Source organism: Dermochelys coriacea, chromosome 17 (genome assembly GCF_009764565.3).
Source record: "Dermochelys coriacea isolate rDerCor1 chromosome 17, rDerCor1.pri.v4, whole genome shotgun sequence".
Lineage (NCBI taxonomy): Eukaryota > Metazoa > Chordata > Testudines > Dermochelyidae > Dermochelys > Dermochelys coriacea.
This window is the reverse complement of record NC_050084.1, coordinates 16369307-16389754: the sequence shown is the minus strand read 5'-3', so window position 1 is coordinate 16389754 and position 20448 is coordinate 16369307. Positions and strand designations below refer to the sequence as shown.

Genomic DNA, 20448 nt, shown 5'->3' with positions numbered 1-20448 from the left:
ACCATCTTTATTGGCTTTATTTTTAAAAAGTCCATTAAAAATTATAGGACAGCGCTGTGCCATGAAGGTTTGTATAACAATGCTTTGCTGCACAGGATCGGTACATGAGAGTGTATTGCTAGTGGTTTTCTTGAGTCAATTATATTACAATATCAAATATGTAAAAAGCCAAATCATGTTCTCTCCTGCCCAGTTACACCTAGAAAATGAACATTGTGCCCTGAAAAATGTCTGGTTAGAGCCATCTACAGACCTGAATGAGAAATAGCGATTGCTTCGAAGCCCAGTACCGGTGACTCTGTGTTGTAAGAAGAAAGCACAGTTTAGTGAAAGCCCTGCATTCTTCTATACTTCCTCTCTGGCTTCTCTGTTGTGCATGCTCAGTTTGAATTTCCGCAACTTATGGTAGTCTAGTTTGAGTCACCTGGTACCAACTTAGAAGCCTCACACCATTCCAAAGCAGCCCCAGGATAGACAACAAGTTTAGATCTTTTTCCTTTGATAGTCACGTGGAGTATTAGTGAAAGGGCAAAACCTTCAGCATTTTAAATCCCAGGGAAATCAAAATGCTGTAAAGTTAGACAGCAACAAAAAAACACTTGATTTTGATCTTTCTTTCTTTGTCTGCTACCATCTATACATCCGTATGCCCAGGAAACAGCATAAAGAACAGGAAAGTCACAGAGGGAGTAGAAAGGGATGTGCAAGTGTTATAGTTGATGACCCTACTACAGCCCTGGTTAAAACACATGCCTACTGTAATTGGAGAACAAAAGAGAAATTCTTATTTTCTTTCTTGAAATCAGTTCCTTGTGGCCAATTTTTGGCATGTTCCTTTCAAGCGTCTTCAGTGTGGTCACTGAATATGAGCTGCTACTTGGCCTCAGGCTTCTTTTAAAACAAACGCTTGCTTTCTGAGTTCAGTGTCTGGCATACAGAGCTTTTGTCTTCCAATCTCAACAGCTCAGAGGAGGCTGTGCCCTGACGCTTCAGGTTATGTGCGTGAGGTAGTCAGGAATGAGGATGCTATATTGCTAACTCTTATGATTCTGTTGCGAATTTCACACTACTTTCCGTTTTACTTAAAGCCCCAACTCCTGGAGGCATGAGAATCTCAGCTTTCATTTAAAAAGTACATTTCTAACCCTCCTGGTTTTAGAGAAAACCTTGGAAATGTGACCTGAGTGAAGTGCATCCTAAAGGTGCAGAAACCCAAGACACAGAAAAAAGAACCAAATAAAATGTCGTGGTTATTAAATGAATCTCATGCCTTTGGGGGCCTAACTCAGGATTTTTGAATGTCTGGTATTGGCAGTATTGAAGACATCAACTCTGAGGTGGTTGGCAAACAAACTGTGAGAAAGCCAAGCACACTGGACAATAGTTCTACAAGAACAAAACCCAGGGCTCTGAAGATGATGCTAAAGCAACTCAGGCCCTGATTCAACAACGCACTTCAACATGTGCTGAAATGCTTTCCTGAATTGAGGCTGCAAGCAAATTGCTGCTGAAGTTAAACAAACAGCAGTGATCAAACAAACTGTCAATATCTGTGCACCATGGCTGTGTCGTCAGATGAATATGTCCTGTATGTAACTTGCCTATGTACATGTGCAGTACACAATATGCTTTCCTTTCAATACTGTATTTATTTCCTACGAGGGTGTTCAATCTTTCAGACACTAACTGGAAGCTGACTCTCCTCGCTTAAATATTAAGGCCAATTCCTAATCTTAATTGCTAACGAGGAAGAGTCTGTCTGTTTAAAAAAGCTGTTAATGGCGGGAGATAACAGGGAGCAGGGTCCTCTGATATTGTTCCCCTCCCGCAGCCCCACATTGAGCTGGATTAGCCAGAAAGGACTGCTTGAGAGGAGTACTTTAAACGAGCTTCATTCCCGGACCCTGAAAATGCCATTTCTGCTGGCCAGGGAAATGAAGGGTTGAGCAAACTCCGTCCACTCTTTTTAACAGTATTCTAGTCCTATTTGCAAATGTACTATATCTCTTTGGATACCACTGAAAGACCCTGTCCCAACTTATCAACCCTAGACAAACACAGCCTTGTGTAAAGTACCATAACCAAAAACGTATTTTACAATCCAGTAATGATGCTAAAATGTGCATTAAATCGTACCTCAGCCAGAACAACAGGACTCGGGGAGAGGGGATATGAAGATGGCCCTGTGGCCACTCCTGTGCTAACACAGTGTCTCTCATTGTTTTTGAAATAAGCTCCCTTCCTACTTCAGCTCCCTGAACCACTTGGACCTATCACATGCCTAGATCACCGTATCCTACTCTGAATCGTTAACCGTGTTAGAAACAGAAAGGATGGTTATACACCAGCAGGCTTTGTATGTGTGGAACTGTATGTGCCACTGATCCACATTTATCGAGCTTTGTGATCCCCAACCGCCCTCCCCTCAAGTTCTGCACTTGTCAAGACAGCAAGTGCCTTCCAGGAGTAATTTAACTGTGGACAGACAGCGAAGTTAATTTCAAGAGGATGACTCTCTATTAGGAATATTGGACTGTGCTTTCCACTAGGTAGCCAGCAAGTATGCAGCTGAAGTAAATGACAATGTAATCTTAACAGATACCCAGCCCCGTTTGTTGATCTGGGTTTTAGAGCCGCAAGAACTCTCTTCTGATTTTGTGTGTGGGGGAAAAGAGAGTGTGTTTGAAACTATTCACTGTTTGAATTATAGAGAGGAATGGAAAAGACTGTTGATTTATCACCAGGATCTGTAAGTCTCAGGGCTGGGAAAGCATTGCAGAAATCATGTTCTGGATGCAACTGTTTCTTTGATGCCCTAAGGATGCTGAATAGCAGCAAAAAGTCTAAATAAGTGACTGTCAATAAAATGAAAGAATAAAGAAAAATGAAGTTTGGCATGATTTAAGAAGGCTAGAACGGCCAGGGTGATTATATGACGTATTTATAAAACAACCCTGTACTTAAGAGCCTGGTTATCAAAGTGCTCTCACTCTTTTATATCACTTCTGGGAGTACTTGGGACTCTAAGGGCCTGCATCTCCATTGCTTTGCTTACTGTGTTGTCATTTACAGCCTTGCAAAGTGGATGTAAAATGCTATTGTTCATGTAAGTGGGTGGCAAATCCAGATTTGACAGCATTTTATACTCATTGGACAGGTATAAAAGATAACACAAGGTGCAAGGCAAGGAACAGTGCAGTTTGAAATCTGTTACGTTTTGGATGTGGCAGTTAGATTACATGTTCTCTGGACCTGTCTTTGTTGTTGATTATGCTGGTGGGGGGAACTAAGTGGGCTACTTGATCCCTGTATCCTCTCTTTACAGATGAGGACGATGCAAACAGGCTTGGCGAAAAGGTGATTCTCCGAGAGCAAGTAAAAGAGCTTTTCAATGAAAAATACGGTGAGTTGCCTCCTTGCAGTTTCTTATGAGAGCAGCTCTAGTTAAAATTAATGAGGCTGAAGTGCTCTATTTATGGACCGAGCACATGGCAGCTTGCTGGGGCACAGGTTTCTTCTCACTGTCCCATGTTTCAGCTCATCTCTAGAGACATTCCTCATCTCACCAGTGACTGACAGCTGGGACTGTGACCTTCTTGTCTACGTCTCAGTCTTTTAAGGGGGGAAAGAAACTTGTCCAGGCAATACAACTTCTTTAGTCTTACATCAGCCACTGATGCATTTTTAAGATGTGAAAAGTTGGAATAAACAGTGGTGTGCTCAGCAAATGCACCTGCCTCCTAACTCCTAGGAGCATGACATGCACCCGACCTTTGCCTGCTCTTTGCTGCACAGCAAGGCTCAATCACGATGTGTCCAAACTCCAGACACAAGGCATGTTTTGGGAAAACGTGCTTGAAACAGTGGCAGAGAAGTAGGCCATGGAGTTGAAGGAAGGTGGTATTTGAAAATACGGTTTGCAGGCTGTCTGTGTGTCCCATTATCCATGTACTTCCACCTCAATTGGTTGCAAACGTGCAGTAGAATTAAAAAAAAAAAAAAACAACAACCCAAAGCCTGCAGCTTCCCCTACAACATTCAGCAGTGTAATTGTCTCTGAGCAAGGATGTAGTACAATTACTGGTGCATAACTGTGAATAGCTGTTCCCCCATTGTGGTTCTGGGTGTCTGATTTGCATAACCACTGTACAGTTATTGCTCAAACATCATGCAAGTCCCTGAACGCTGTATTGGGGGTCAACTTTTCGCCTATCAGAGTGCAGGGATTTACAGAATCTCACTATGGTGATTTCTCAACTACCATGCTGTGATCAAGCAAACAGATCTACTCTTTTCAGAGTAGCAGCCGTGTTAGTCTGTATTCGCAAAAAGAAAAGGAGTACTTGTGGCACCTTAGAGAATAAATTTTAGTCTCTAAGGTGCCACAAGTACTCCTTTTCTTTTTGAGATCTACTCTTGTCTGTCTGCTATAACCCGTCTGCTCTGAGAGCCTGAAAATTCTCAGTCCAGTAGCCTATTTGCCAGCAACAGAAATGCTGCTTCAACCTCCTGCTCTGGAGCAGAATATCCCTGCCTCCCTTCCACCCCCCTAAAAGAGAAACAAAAATAGCAGTAATGCCAAGAAAGTGCGAGAGCCAAGCATCAGGAAGGGCAAGGGTTAATCACCTGAAACACATTTCCCTCTTTTGATGCTCTTCCTGGCTTTCCTGATCTGTAGGGCAGAACTATCCAGTGTTCCGGTTTACATTGGGAATACCTTGGCTCCTCCCTTCCAATTTGGTTTTGAAGTTCAGCGTAAACAAAAATTCAATCCAGATGTTCAGAGAGGAAATCTGCAGATCCATACGGGGGGGGCCAAAAGCGCCTTCAAGTTTGATAGAGCAATGTGTCTCGCAGCAGTCGAACAGCCCATGTAGCTGGAGTGTTTAATTTAAAATTTCAGTAGGACGCGTGTCACAGCCTTGATCATGCTCCCCCTGGTGGGCACTTGCCAGGCTTTTGTGTTTGGGCCCATGTGTTTCTGAGCAGCCCTTTGTCACTGGATAAGCTTCAGACACACTCTGGTTCCTGCCTCTCTGGCATGCTCCCTAGCGACAGACTCTGTCTGATATCCCTCCTGAATGAGGGACCCTGTGACCTAGCTGTGACCCCCCCCCAGGACAAGTGCTGACCCCCCCCCACCCCTGTGAGCCTCCTGTAGCTTAGGCATACCCTTTCTCAGATCTCCACTCTTGCGAGCATTGTGGTTGATTGTTTACTCCTCCAGGGACACAATAGTTGAAGCAAACAGGCACGGGCTTGGCAAAGGGCTTACAAAAAAAACAATCACTGTGACGAGATATACAGATCTAAGATATACAGATCTAAAATTCCATGCCTGCGTTTCCTCACCACTCTTCAGTGTTCTTTGGGATTTGGTCAGTTCCCTCTCTTGGACTAGTTTCAGAATAGCAGCCATGTTGGTCGTATCCACAAAAAAAAAAAAAAGAGGAGGACTTGTGGCACCGTAGAGACTAACAAATTTATTTGAGCATAAGCTTTCGTGAGCTACAGCTCACTTCATTGGATGCATGCAGTGGAAAATACAGTGGGGAGATTTTATATACACAGAGAACATGAAACAATGGGTGTTACCATACCCACTGTACTGAGAGTGATCAAGTTAAGGTGAGATAGTACCAGCAGGAGAGAAAAAACAACAACCATCTTTTGTAGTGATAATCAAGGTGGGCCATTTCCAGCAGTTGACAAGAACATGTGAGGAACAGTGTGTGTGGGGGGGAATAAACATGGGGAAATAGTTTTACTTTGTGTAATGACGCATCCATTCCCAGTCTTTATTCAAGCCTAATGTAATGGTATCTAGTTTGCAAATTAATTCCAATTCAGCAAATCCTGGACTACACTCCTCTACCCCATGCTTCTTTTCCTATTCTGGTCCGTGAGAGAAAGCTGCTGCCTCCAACTCAGCAGACCTGCTCCTTTTATAACTTCCTGTCTCCTTTTCCATGTGACCCTCTTGTCACCTGCAGTTGCCCCTCTCATGGGATCCAGAGTAGCAGCCGTGTTAGTCTGTATTCGCAAAAAGAAAAGGAGTACTTGTGGCACCTTAGAGACTAACAAATTTATTAGAGCATAAGCTTTCGTGAGCTACAGCTCACTTCATCGGATGCATTTGGTGGAAAAAACAGAGGAGAGATTTATATATATACACACACACAGAGAACATGAAACAATGGGTTTATCATACACACTGTAAGGAGAGTAAAAAGAAAAGGAGTACTTGTGGCACCTTAGAGACTAACAAATTTATTAGAGCATAAGCTTTCGTGAGCTACAGCTCACTTCATCGGATGCATTTGGTGGAAAAAACAGAGGAGAGATTTATATACACACACACACAGAGAACATGAAACAATGGGTTTATCATACACACTGTAAGGAGAGTGATCACTTAAGATAAGCCATCACCAGCAGCAGGGGGGGGAAAGGAGGAAAACCTTTCATGGTGACAAGCAGGTAGGCTAATTCCAGCAGTTAACAAGAATATCAGAGGAACAGTGGGGGGTGGGGTGGGGGGGAGAAATACCATGGGGAAATAGTTTTACTTTGTGTAATGACTCATCCATTCCCAGTCTCTATTCAAGCCTAAGTTAATTGTATCCAGTTTGCAAATTAATTCCAATTCAGCAGTCTCTCGTTGGAGTCTGTTTTTGAAGCTTTTTTGTTGAAGGATAGCCTCTCTCAGGTCTGTGATCGAGTGACCAGAGAGATTGAAGTGTTCTCCAACTGGTTTTTGAATGTTATAATTCTTGACGTCTGATTTGTGTCCATTCATTCTTTTACGTAGAGACTGTCCAGTTTGGCCAATGTACATGGCAGAGGGGCATTGCTGGCACATGATGGCATATATCACATTGGTAGATGCGCAGGTGAACGAGCCTCTGATAGTCTGGCTGATGTGATTAGGCCCTATGATGGTATCCCCTAAATAGATATGTGGACAGAGTTGGCAACGGGCTTTGTTGCAAGGATAGGTTCCTGGGTTAGGGGTTCTGTTGTGTGGTGTGTGGTTGCTGGTGAGTATTTGCTTCAGATTGGGGGGCTGTCTGTAAGCAAGGACTGGTCTATCTCCCAAGATCTGAGAGAGCGATGGCTCGTCCTTCAGGATAGGTTGTAGATCCTTGATGATGCGTTGGAGAGGTTTTAGTTGGGGGCTGAAGGTGATGGCTAGTGGCGTTCTGTTGTTTTCTTGATCGCTTGCTTGATCACCACCCCTCTGGAGCCAAGACTTGAAAAACTGGTTTGCCCTGGGTGGTAGTCAGCTCTTTGTCCCAGAGTGCTTCCATTTGAATAGGACATCATCAAGGTTTGACGACCCTCCATTGTTAGCCCCATCACCACCCCTTGAAGTTACAGAAGACACAGGACAGCCTTACAGTCCAAATGGAGTTTGTAGTTTGACACCCCTTATCCCCTTTTGTATCCCAGTTGATGCTGATTGGATCCACCTGTGTGCATGACTCAGCAGTAATTACCCTGACTATGAAGGCAGGATGTTAGCACCTGTCTAGGGTGATGCAGCAGAAGAGCCCTGTATTTCCTTATAGAGCCTTAAAGTTGTACTTGGTAATAACCATGGCCTGGGCTAGCACGTTCCCGGGCTTTCAGACTGTTTATCTTCTGTAAATGTGTAGAAGTGACTTGACTTTCAGTTGGGCTTGTGATCCTAAATCTCTTAGACACTTCCGATAATTGCTTCCCCTCTGTTAACCACATCCTGGACTAAATACATGTTGAGGCTATTAGGAGTAATTATAATAATACTTTCATCACATTATATTTATTCCTTATGCATGAAATAACAAGTATTGCTGCGTAACTGATGTGGGCATAAAGCAGCTTGGAAAAGCCACGTTGCCATGGGCCGTGCTCCGGAGTAACTATCCATCTGCAGGAGCCACAGATGGTCTCAGCCAGCAGAGCTAATGACCGCGTCTGCTTTAGGTGTCGGGTTCCTGACTGGAACGGTTACGTACCCAAGTGACCAAGCTGTACAGGTCGTTGGCCAGATGTGGAACTGTAGCTTGGCCAATGGTATGAAGGCAGAGTACTTCATCTGCCACTTTGCAAACTGCTCAACATCAAGCTCAGAAGCTGTTCTAATCCAGGCAAGGAATAAAGAACCTGTGGCAGATGTTCCATGCAGAGGAAAATATTATGTTACTGAGTCAGTCTGTTGGTTTCCAGCAGGAAAAGCCAGCTATTGAACAACAGCTGCATAGAAGGGTTGGGGAAAAAATGTGATCCTTACTGAGCCATGGGAGGGAGAGGGAGCATAGAGGTTCCTATTACAAATGCTCCAGCCTCTTGTGAAAAAAAGAATGCAAGGGAGACACTTCTCTCATTGCAATAGCTGTGGGTGATCCCCCATTCCGTGCTCGCTCGCTTGCGCTTTCTCTCTCTCTCTCATGCACACAGTCTGGCTGTTGCTGGATAAGTTCCAGATGTAAAACCAACACTTGTTGGCTAAAGAAGTACTGTTCCACTGTATAGCAAGGGGGCTGGAACTATTTTTATCATCGGGGTGCTAGGAGCCACTGAACCAAACAATAAACCCCGTATATAATGGAAACCGCTTCAAGACAGAGGGTGCGGTAACATCCCAATTTCCAGGACCTATGCTGTATAGTTGTTGCTCCTCGCCCATTTGTGTAGTATGCTTATTGGATGAGTTAGACTGAGAGACCAAGGGCTTGACTCTCCTCTCAGCTGTATAAAGTGTCGATCCAGGAGTAACTCCACAAGGGGCGGTGGGAATATGCTGGTGTACCACTGTTGTATGTGGGCTCAGAACCAGGGCCAGATAGTCCAAAGTCCGGTTTTGGTTTGTATTACCCAGTTCCAGCCACAAAACTGTGCATAGCCCCAGATTACTAGATTATTCCATAGCTGTCCACTCTGGTGTTTTACACCTTCCTCTGACGCATCCAGGACAAAACACGGTACTGGATGGACCTTGGGTCTGAGCCGGTGTAACTGAGTCCCTTCAATACAGGAGCTAGAAAATGAGCAGTGCATTCCCTGAACAGGCCTTAGCCAACAGCGAATGTCAGGTGGGACTTGGAACTGTTGGTAAAGATGATCTCCATGAAAAGAGAAGAAAACTTCAACCTGCAGCGCTTGCATCATCAAAGCATAGACAGTGCTCCCCTCTGACCTCTTCGTATCTCTGGAGATGGAGAAGATACAAGAGGGATTATTGGTAAATGCCGATGAGGTGGCATATATTGCAACCATGGGCTGTCACTTTTCACATAACTTGATCAGGAACAGAACACCTTACCCACACTCTTTGAGGGTGTGGGCTTCCCTGGTGCATCAGGTTATGTTATGACTGTGAGTATTTAGGTGATACCTACAGATACAGATATGGGATGTGTATGTGAATGCTTTATTACATGTATTGCATAATAGCCCCCAACTGTGCCTAATAGCAAGATTGCTTAACAGGGACCACAGAAGCTGACAATAAACAGGACAGACAGACATGAAGCAATTTCATCATCTTTTAAGGAATTAGTATCCCTTACTAGGGCTGGGCTAGTGAAAAGAAAAGGAGTACTTGTGGCACCTTAGAGACTAACACATTTATTTGAGCATAGGCTTTCGTGAGCTACAGCTCACTTCATCGGATGCATCAAAGCTTATGCTCAAATAAATGTTAGTCTCTAAGGTGCCACAAGTACTTCTTTTCTTTTTGTGAATACAGCCTAACACGGCTGCTACTCTAAAAGGGGGTTTGTAACTTAATCTGACAGAGCCGAGAAATGTTTTTTCTCTCCTTGCAAGAAGTTTGAGTGCAGATATTCAGAAGTATGACTTATCCAAAAGCTCATTTAAAGCAATATCCTAGTAATGTTGAAATCCCATAGTAAAGCCGTTCTTCTTGATTTCCAAAACTCTAGGCACTACCATTGTAATGTGCCTCTGACTCTTGAACCAGCAACTGATTTGGCTTGGACAATGACCCCTGAAAAAGGCCTTGGGGTGTATTTTCCCTGTATGAATACCTGACTTCTGGGGAAAGAGCTGAGCTATTGATATGCTTGCAAAGATTTGATTTTTATCAATAAACATTGATTTCATCACACACACAAGAAACAATATTTCCATCAATAGTAATCAAAATGTACTGCTAGGCAAAGTAAGGAAAAGGCTGCTTGAGAACTTATTCAGGTTTGATTGAAGAGTCTTTATTTGTGACATGTGATATTGACAGTTTGTGTTTCAATGGTTATAAAGCTTTAACCTTTTGACACTCGGTATTTACGGTCATTAAAGAATTGTTGTCTGATACCCACCATAATTTCAAATGGAACATGTAAATCAATGCAAATCTTTAAAACAAACATTTTTATTATCCATCAAATTATAAAAAATAAAAATTGAATTCTGCCAATCCTAGACACTGGAAAGCTTTTAAAATTCAACCAGGGGATATCTTTTTTTTTCCTTGAATAGCAAATCCATTCTCTTCAGTAAGTGGTTTGGTATTTACACTTTGAAAACCGTTTATTAAGCAAAATATGAAATGTCTAGGAAAATTGCATTGAGTACAGTGAAAATGTATAATTTTGCTATTGAAATACTATCTCAGGGTTCAAAGGCCTCCACTTAATGTTCACTTGTCACATGGGCCTCTATTGTTCTGTTGCAGGAGAGGCTTTGGGATTGAACCGGCCAGTCTTGGTGCCATACAAATTGATCAGGGATAGTCCTGATGCTGTTGAAGTTACTGGTCTGCCAGATGATATCCCTTTTAGAAATCCCAACACCTATGACATCCACCGGCTGGAGAAGATCCTGAAAGCACGAGAGCACATCCGGATAGTGATTATAAACCAACTCCAGTAAGTCTCAATAGCTCCTCTACTTCTGGGGTCTTTTCTAAAGATGTATGGCCAGAATCCCCATCTGGTGTAAACTGGCATAGTTCCATGGGTTGCGATGGAGTTGCACCGGTTTACACTGGCTGAAGATCTGGTCCATAGTATCTTCTGGTTTACATTTGTAAGAATGCTCGGCGGGGTGGCTGTCAGGCTAGGAATGGTTGGGGTTCAATTCATATTCTTAGGAAACAAGATAAGGCAGCGGGTCCTTCTCTCTAGCAAACAACGGGCTAAATGTCAGGGGAGCAATGCTGATTAACAGGAACTAATGATCTGGCCCAATGAAAGTACAGCTGATGTTTTCATTAGGCAGTTGATCACCTTGCTAAGGAACTTTCAACTGAAAAGTAACCTGGGTTGCTGCCCCTGAGCAACGAGACTATTGTAATGTATAAAAAACACTTTGTTAACGAAAAGCTTTGTTACGGTGATATGGTCTCTCTGCACTGAGCTAAAAGGATGCTTCCGAGGGGTATTTAGGGTTGTGAGGCCTCTCACCACCACCTGCCCCTCACTAGTTTGAGGAAGTGTTGTCTGTGACTGCCTGGGATCAGTTCCCTGAAACCACCAGCTTCTGGCAACACATGCCTTGCTCTCTCTGTACAGGTTAGCAATAGGCACACGCCAACCCCTGAGTCCTCTGAGCATCCCTCTGGAGTGTTCCACCCCACTCCCCGACCTCTCACAGAATTCTGATTCGCCAGTCCCAAAGGAAGAGCACACACCAGCTTGCAAGAGTCAGCGCAGGATCACCCTCTACTTAACACAGTGCTTAGTTATAGAGAAAGTGAAAACCAGAATAAGTTGATGATTGAAGAACAGAGATTCAAATGATAGAGAGTGAGACTACTGGAGATGTGGCTACATATAAAACAAAATTATAACCTGCTTTCTAGAGCCTTGGCTTACCTATCAAGGCATTCCACTATCTCTTAGAAGACAGCTTGCCTCAAGTCTTTTTCCCAGTGTTTTCAACTAGTCTGGCCGAGATCCCATCTCAGAAGACCAAGCACGCTGGCGGATTATCCGGACAGACTGAAGGAATTCCTGGGGTTCAGCTATACCCCAGATAGAGTTTCAAAAGTTCATTGTCTTACTCCAGAACAGGATAACTCCTGTTGGTTTTGGTTTTGCCTCCAGTCTCCTCTACCTATTGATTAGCATTTTGCCCAGGTGGTAAATGGGCATCCATTGTGAACCATACAATACTCAATTTGCATATGACCAGCCAGAGTGAGATACACATCTCTTTTTCCTCACTGCTTGCCTGGAGTATGTGGACCTACCTTAACTCACAAACCTAGACGACCTAATTTTTACGATATACTGTATATAACTCCTCACATATTTCCCATACATACATCTCTCAATTATTATGAGGACCAGTTTAACCCAGGATTTCATTAGAGATGTTGTATGTTCCCTTTGGGTGAACGCAGGGGATCCCTGTGCGCCTGCCAGTTGGCATCAAGAGGTCTTGGGTCACAGCAGGAAGATGAGGGTTCTATTTTATTCATGTCCTCGTAGCTAAAGATTGTCTGAGGCACTGAAAATGCTTTGGGCTGGTCCATTTAGAATCTACTGATATTGTCTCAGCAAGTCCAGATTTGCAGTCCTACCATATATCTAAAACTCAGAAGAACTCAGTGTGCCAATGTTGCAATTTTACTCAGAGTCGTTAGAGTGGATTCTTATTCTGATCAACCATTTGATGTACAATCTGTGCTAAACGTACCATAGTTGGGCACCACTGGTCTACATGAAATATGTATCCTGGAGGAATTTTGGAGCCTGTTTCTAATATGTGTCTATATTCTTACCTGCTAATTTCCTTTCTTGAACCCTTTAAGCCCACATTCTTGCAGTGAACTTTGCTTTGTCTTTGTGGTACTTGGGAGGCATGCCACAGCTTGGACTCTGAGACCTCAGACTCTTCTGACTGTCTCTGGTTCTGGAGTGGTTTCAGGTTGGATGTGTAGAGTACTAAGCTCTTTCTTTAACACTATATTGAACAGGTGAGGTGTATAAACAGGCATTTGTGTATCTCCTCTTCTGGTTGCCCTGGTTTGACCCATGAAGGTTCTCCTCCCTGGAGGAGCTGGGTGGGAAAGATGGCCTATTCCTCCTCTCTTTCGTTGCTGGATTTGTGGGTGGATGATCCAAAGAAGATTGATCCTGGGTAGTCTGGGATTCTGAGTTAGAGTATTTTGGCCTGTGTTGGCTTTCTGGGTTTTTTCTGTGACAACCTGTAGCTCCTGTTGTCTAAGGAGGAATCCGAATGGGCTTCCAAAGTCCTTCTCAGCCTCTGAAAAGAGTCTTTCTTAGGGGGATGCTATTGTCAGAGTGTCAGATGTTCAGAGTGCTGTTGGGGAACTCCTGCTCAGAGAGGAGTCCTCTGAGATGTGGCTGCTGGTACCTGTGTGGAATGGAGAAGGACTCTGGGGTGGAAGTTAGAATGTGTTCTGCTTATCTCCCCTGAGAAGCCTAGTGCCACCTTAGACCTATGTGGGGGAACCTGATGCCTGTGGGGCTGAATACATGAGAGTGGGCAGTGGCTGCATGGAAAGGAATGCTGAAAGATCTGGTTTCTGCCAGTCCATTGTTGGAGGCCCCTGGCCAGCTGAAAGCTGTATCCACACACTGTTAGCAGTGGGTCTGAAGTCCGGCTGGTACCAAGGGAGCCATCCTGTACAGTGCGTGTTAGTCTGACTCCTCTCCTACCTGCTGTTCCACAGGGGAAGGGGAGGGATCCACAGTCTGGGGTCTGTTTAGTACACTTGGCCTGGACCTTACCCATATGGCAGGAGGGCGCACTCCCCAGGAATACTGCCTGGGGAGCCACACTTCTCTCCTGGACTCTGCTCCTTCATCCCGATCCTGCTTGCAAAAGAGGTAGGCATCTGCTCCAGTGCAGGGCTGGAGCGTGCAAGACCAGGAAATACACTCTCTGGCCTTGATCCTTGACCTCTTCTCCTGATCCCCCTCTGGTAGCCACTGGGAAGGTAAGTGCCCAAGGGGTTGTCGTGGGATCCTGGAGCCCAACAAGGAGCAAAGCAAAGAATTGCTTAGATGTCCAGATGAGCAATTTCCAGGTCATTTTCCTAAGGCTAATTCGCTCCATGCAGAGGACTCGGTCTGCTGTGTGCTCTGCCCTAGATAGGCAGGCTGCCAGAGGAGACAGTCATGTGCTCTAGTACAATCTCAAAGGTCTGCTCTGCCTCCAAACACACGCAAGACAGAGGAAACCCCATTAGGAGATGGTTAGATGTGCAAGGGATAAAGAACATCTGTGCCCTAACTGTTCACAGTCGCTAATCTCCACCTTGTTTCTCACACAGACCGTTTGCTGAAATATGCACTGAGGCCAAACAAACAGGTAAGCTCCATGCTAAAGCTCTCCTTCCAGTGGAGCAAACTGCAAAGCAAAACATACAGATTGCAGCACAAAATACACAGGCCAGACTCCGGGGCTCACAAGAAAATAGAGCAGGCTAGTTAGGTTGATGTTCATCATCTTAATCCTCTCCATCTCGTCATCCAGCTGAGGCCTGAGACAAAGTCTGGGGTCTATCCAGGAAGGAAATCTTGGCTTTGCTTCTGCAGTTTTCCTGAGGCTGTGTGTGAAAGGAAAATGGGCTGTAGTTTTAGACTAAGATTTTCAGTGGCCTAGGGTATTTGAATGCCCTTCCCATTAATTTTAATGGCTGTTGCTGAATAAATCCCTCAAGAGGGCTTTGAAAATCTGAGCCCTAGTACTGTTTTTTACTCTGCAAAGATGAAATCACGTACGGTGCTTGAGAGGAGTCCGTGCTCGCAATCCAAGTCCTACCGGACGCGGCTCCATTTCACTCAAGTCACCAGCGCAACTGGCACTCATTAGCTGCCAGATTGGCAATCTCTCGGCAGGAAGGCGATGGATCAGAGGGGCACAGTAACCTAAATGACTTCTAATGCCCTAAGAAGTATGCTGTGAATAGAGAAATCAAGTCTGACCATGACAAGGTGAAGCAGCAGTCTGGAAAAGGTTACTGGTCTCTGCCTATCACAGGGCTGAGCAGGATATATAAGAAAGAGGAAGCTAGGCCCAGCAGGCAGAGGGAAAGGGTGTGTTCTCTTTTCCCTGGCTGGTGGAGGTAAGGGAAAAGCCTCTGGAGATGCTTTTATTTTGCGTTATGACTTTTGTGTGAAACGAGTATGCCCTACGCCCAGGACCTTGAAAGGGACTGGGTGTGATGTTTGCTTCCATTCCTAAGATGGAGAAGCAGCCATTCAGATAACCCATTTCATTCCCATCCTCCCCTTCAGAAAAAGACAACAGTGTTCCCAAACGAAAGCGGAAGAGGATCTCTGAAGGGAACTTGATATCATCCTCATCGTCGTCTTCCTCTTCCTCCTCTTCCAATATGGAGTCCACATCTTCAACAAATCAGATCTCACTTGTGGTAAAGCCTTCTAAACGTCAACCAACTTACTGCATCTCTGTCTAGCTCAGGGTTCTTCCCCTATCACCCTTCATCTGTTTCCTTCACTGGCCCTAGAAATGCTATAAACCCCTAACTTAGAATGGCGACACCAGGTCTGGTAAAGAAGAACGCTCGCTTTTGAGCCGCTGTCCCTCTGTTGCCTCTGGGAAGAGCTGGCTCATCAGCAGAGAGGCCACTCGGCATCTTCCCCTGTACCAGTCCAGCATGCTCTGCAGGGCTGAAGCCTCCTCTGCGATATACTAATGCTGCTGCGGGGAAGGTAGTGGTGGCCAGGGCGGGAATGACTTAGTGTCCTGCCCTGAGAGGGGAACACACCACAGACAGCAGCCATTCCAACGCCTGACCCTCCTTGCAACCGTATAGAGCTCTCTTTTGGCATTGTCACCTTGGTGACTCAATTCTGCAAGGTGCAGAGCACCCTCAGCCCTTTTGGCTGCAATAGACTTGATGCACTTTCCAGGATCTGCCTCTGGGAGAGTCAAGTTACTATGTAGTCACCTTTCTCCCTTGCATGTGCCCTACACCCTTCTACTCCCATCAGCACTACGCAAGGAGCACTGTGTGGCAAGGGTTATGTCACGGAGTGCAGGATTCTTAGCCTGTGAAGATACTTCACAGGTTCCAGACACAAATCTGAAGGATCTAAAAAAGTCCCCTACGCATAACCAGCTGCATTATTTCATAAACCAGCCCTGTCAAACTCAGAGAAGCGCTATTAACGCGCTCCAGCTTTCCATGTGTTTTGGCCATTGTTGTATGATGGCTCTTGGTTTTGTTTTTTATATGTATGAAAAGGTGAATATTTTGGGAGTGTGGTGAAGCTAAAATATCCTTGAATTAGAAACTCAAAGATGTAAAAACAAGAACCAACATCAAGGGAGATTCATGGATCTATCCTAGCTAAGGAACTGGCCTTAGTTATTTATTAGCAATTATTATTTCAAGCATAATTTTTTTTATTTTAAAAACAAAAATATTAATACATTTTAGAAGTTATTTTGGGTAGGTTTTATGGTGTTTTATTTTCTTATTTAAAAAGAAAATCTGACTTGAAAAATGGAAGACTTGCCCTGTGTTGGAGTGTGACAGAAACTTGATGAATGCATGTTTTTGTAGAGTATTTTGTCTTAACAGCATTTTTCCCTCTCTCTCTTTTTCAGCAATGGCCCATGTACATGTTAGACTACGGTGGTCTAAATGTCCAGATTCCAGGACCTATTAACTATTAGACCTCAATACTGAATCAGAACCTCAACAGACAGAATAAATAAATAAATGTAATTTATGTAAAAAGTGTATATTCTAATATGTATCAATGCCTTTTAGTTTTTCCAATGATTTTTACACTATATTCCTGCCATCAAGGCCTTTTTAAATAAAAATAAAAAGTGTTGCCTTGCTCTTAACAGTATTTATTTTATTATTTGTATTATTGATGAAATCAGTGATAGGTAAAAATCAATACAGAAGAGCACCTTCTGATGGACAGCAGCATACCTCATCATGCCTTACATCCAAAATAAACTGGGTAGGGTCTAGAGTTTGAACCCCAGATTTTTGACACATGGTTGTCATGCTTCATTTGCCACTGGTGTCTTCAGACGTCAGTCAACAGTTTAAAAAAAAAACAAAAACCTTTTCTTGATATTGAAACATCAGCACAAAATTACAACGTGAAGTAAGGATGAATAAACACTTGACAGAACAAAGGACGGGAACTGGATTCCCATTTATGCTCAGGCCCATTTACACCACTCTAGCAGCATACAGGGGCTTTCAGGTGAGTAGAAGATTACATGTAAGCCCGCTTTAAGGATTCTTTAGCCCACTAGAGCAGTTAAAGGGGTCTTACTTTGTATGAACATCGGTCCCTGGATTACTACCTCGACAACACTTACTCAGCTGTCTCACGTGTTTGTCATTTGCACGTGTCTGTCTCTTAAATCAGAGATAAATTCTTCTCAGAGTTTATGGAATTCCTCAATTTAATTATCCTGGATGAAATGCATCTCTGGGCAGAAAGCCTGTCTGTGGCCCTGGCTTAAGCCAAATTTTGGGATTTGAGAGGTGCATAGGATTGGTGCTGCCTTCTGCAACAAGGGTGAATTCCACCCTTAGCTCACAAATAAAATGAAGCCATTTCTGCTGAATAAATTTACCTATCTTTTAAAACCATAAAAGCGTATTCATTTCCTAAGGATCAATTTCTTAACAAAGGCAATTGTAATCTATTTTTTAAAAGCTTTGGAGTCTCAAGGATTGAAGAAAACTCAGGTAGGTAGGTATAGTTTTGCCGCATCTAGTGACACATGATTCTAGACTATTTCTATAACCTTTGAATAAAAAGTTCTTCCATTAGGACACTTAGTTGGGGATTGGTCTTGCTTTGAGCAGGAGGTTGGACTAGATGACCTCCTGAGGTCCCTTCCAACCTTTATTTCAAGTAATGTGTCAGATTACTACCTTGCTTCCCATTCTTCCAGCACACGTCATTGTGCAGTTGGCAGTAAACTCCAGCAAATAATTTTAAACTGCTGCATTGGCATTCACAGATTACTGTTGTACACTCTAATATAGCTGACTAATGTGTCTCATCCAAGCACTTATTTAACATGCACTCCCATGTAGGTGAGAGATTGAAAAGCACAAGTAGGATATGATAGTCAAGATAGGTCAGGTGCTCAGATAATATAGCAATGAGGGCTGTATAATAACCTGAGTAGACTAGAATCATTAAAGATGGCTTTGAGATTAGCCAAGAGGAAGATGCAAGCTGTAACACTGAAAGATGGCTCAAGTGCTCTAGTTAAACATGAATGCATATAACTTGATGCTCTGTGAAATCTCAGCTGTTGATTGCTTGTCAAGTTAAAAACCATTTGGAAACGATGGCAGGTCCTTCAGATATAGATCCTCCACAGACACATCCCCATTCCTCCCAATAAAGGAAACTAACCCCCAGTTTGCTTTTAGTATAGTTCCAGACTGAAGAATTAAGGGTTAATTTTGGAAAACCATTGCTCAATGTTGGTACTCGTACCCAGACTTACTTGCTATACCTCACTATTGGGTTAGCCAGTTTTTTCCACTGGTGCAGGTTGGTGGCATTGAATTCAAGAAAGTGCATTTCTAGAGCTTCTAAATGTATTCCAGGAAGAGAAGCCAGTTGTGAATACCCTTTTACAATATAATATGCTTCTGTATTTGGAAGACCTAAAACACCTTTTTGTAGTAAGGGCTTCACATCTTTCTACTTTAATACTGGTCTTTTCATTTCCCACAGAGGCATTTTTGATCATACATTGAATTGTTTGAAAGCTCTTGGGATTTTATATCAATTTCCTTGACCTCCAGTCATTGCTGAGTTAGATGCAAATTATAACAAGAAACAACCTCCTCCACAACCAACTCAAGAAAAGACACAAAGACAACAATGAAAGGAAGGGCAAAGAGCTGTCTCACTGAGCCCAATTAGAAGTTCAGTTTCACAACAGAAGAGCTGACACCTACATTTCAAGTCTTCCGTCCGGCTGCCACCCAAACCCAGAATATCACCAATTAGAAAAAATAATTTCACACAATTATTTTCTTTTCTGAAATTTATTGTTGAATCAAACCAAGCCATCTAGGTGCCTGCTAATAAAGATGGATTCGTTACATTGTGAGTCTTTTTAATTTTAAAAATTCAATTCACTAAAACTAAAGATTACTGCATCTTTGTAACAAAGTAAGCTTTACTGCATCTTTCCAAGTTTCCCACAGATTTCTTTGCTGTTCTTTTGCATATGTGGGGTGGTGCTGTTTGCAGAATTTAGATCTAATATACTGCATAGTTCATAAAAAGAACAGGAGTACTTGTGGCACCTCAGAGACTAACAAATTTGAGTATAAGCTTTCATGGGCTACAGCCCGTTTCATCGGATGCATGAAAATACAGTAGAACGATTTTATATACATGGAGAACATGAAATAGGTGTTCATGGGGCCTTAATTACTTGAATTAAAAGGCAAGGGTTAAATTGAGTCAGTGGAGTTAAATTAGGATAAACAGATGTCAGAGTTACACTAGGGATGAATTCGGTCCAAAAACTGTGATGGAATCATAAAAGTTTGAAAGGGGAAAAGCCTTTTGATTACCAGGGAGGAGTCGCACAGGGAATCAGGAAATGGCCGTGTCATGGGCCGATTTCCAGTCAACCTTATGGCCATGCCTCACCTCCGTGTCTGTTCAGAATTACACCACAGCAGTGCTTCTGAAAAGGGATCCCTCATAACCCAGGGCCATGATTCAAATACTTCTGTTTGTCCCCGGAGGTCTAACATCCACCAGAATGGATGCACTTACTGTAATAATGTGCCTGAGGTGAAAAGGGAAAAAGATGACCGACAATAAAGACCCTGCGTTATCTCTTTTACCCAGGCTACAAGGAAGGAACAAAACAATTTTACCAGTAATTTCTGCCCAGGACCCAAGGGCCTGATCCTGGGATGTGCTTAGTCATATGTTCAGACGCTTAGTGTGCACTTATCCTGTCGTAGCTCACGAAAGCTCATGCTCAGATAAATTTGTTAGTCTCTAAGGTGCCACAAATACTCCTTTTCTTTTTTGTAGATTATTCAGAAGCTGAAAAGCTGGTGGTGAAGCTGCTGCCCTCTTTCAGCTTCCAAACTATCCTTTCAGAATTGCTCCCAGTAGAAGTGCCTCTCTGAAGGAGTTCTTCATGTTAAATAAATTTTAAATGGACAATTCCTACCTTCTTTTGTATTTCCACCAACATTTCTTTTCCCCTGTTACTTTTTATTTCACTTCCCTTTCACTTGATTAGACGGAAGGAAATTCAAGAATAACACAGGTGTGCATTAGTAGGCTATTGGACCAATAATTTCTAACTTGGGTACCAAAAACTGGGCGCCTGACTCCCTATTTAGGAACCTCGAAATAAAAGTGGCTTGCTGGGAGGCAGGATGGTCTTGTGGTTCGGGCACTGGACTGGGACCCAGGAAGTCTGGGCTCAGTTCCATGATTTTTCACAATTTCCTTTGTGACCGTG

The 20448-nt window shown here is 43.4% G+C and overlaps 1 protein-coding gene and 1 long non-coding RNA gene across 8 annotated transcripts in view; one reads left to right on the top strand and one right to left on the bottom strand.

Annotated features, from left to right (window-relative positions):
• GTF2IRD1 (GTF2I repeat domain containing 1) overlaps positions 1-16803 on the top strand; it is a 178236-nt gene extending 161433 nt beyond the window's left edge. For all 7 annotated transcript variants that reach the window (XM_043499307.1, XM_038375625.2, XM_038375622.2 and 4 more), the window contains 5 exons: positions 3326-3403; positions 10682-10874; positions 14252-14289; positions 15219-15355; positions 16558-16803. In XM_043499307.1, the coding sequence (XP_043355242.1) occupies positions 3326-3403; positions 10682-10874; positions 14252-14289; positions 15219-15355; positions 16558-16626 (515 nt within the window). In that variant the 3' untranslated portion in view covers positions 16627-16803. The remainder of the gene's footprint in view (positions 1-3325; positions 3404-10681; positions 10875-14251; positions 14290-15218; positions 15356-16557) is intronic.
• LOC119844582 overlaps positions 7115-20448 on the bottom strand; it is a 29769-nt gene continuing 16435 nt past the window's right edge. Inside the window, exon 3 of the long non-coding RNA XR_005289329.2 lies at positions 7115-9193. This is a non-coding gene — a long non-coding RNA (uncharacterized LOC119844582). The remainder of the gene's footprint in view (positions 9194-20448) is intronic.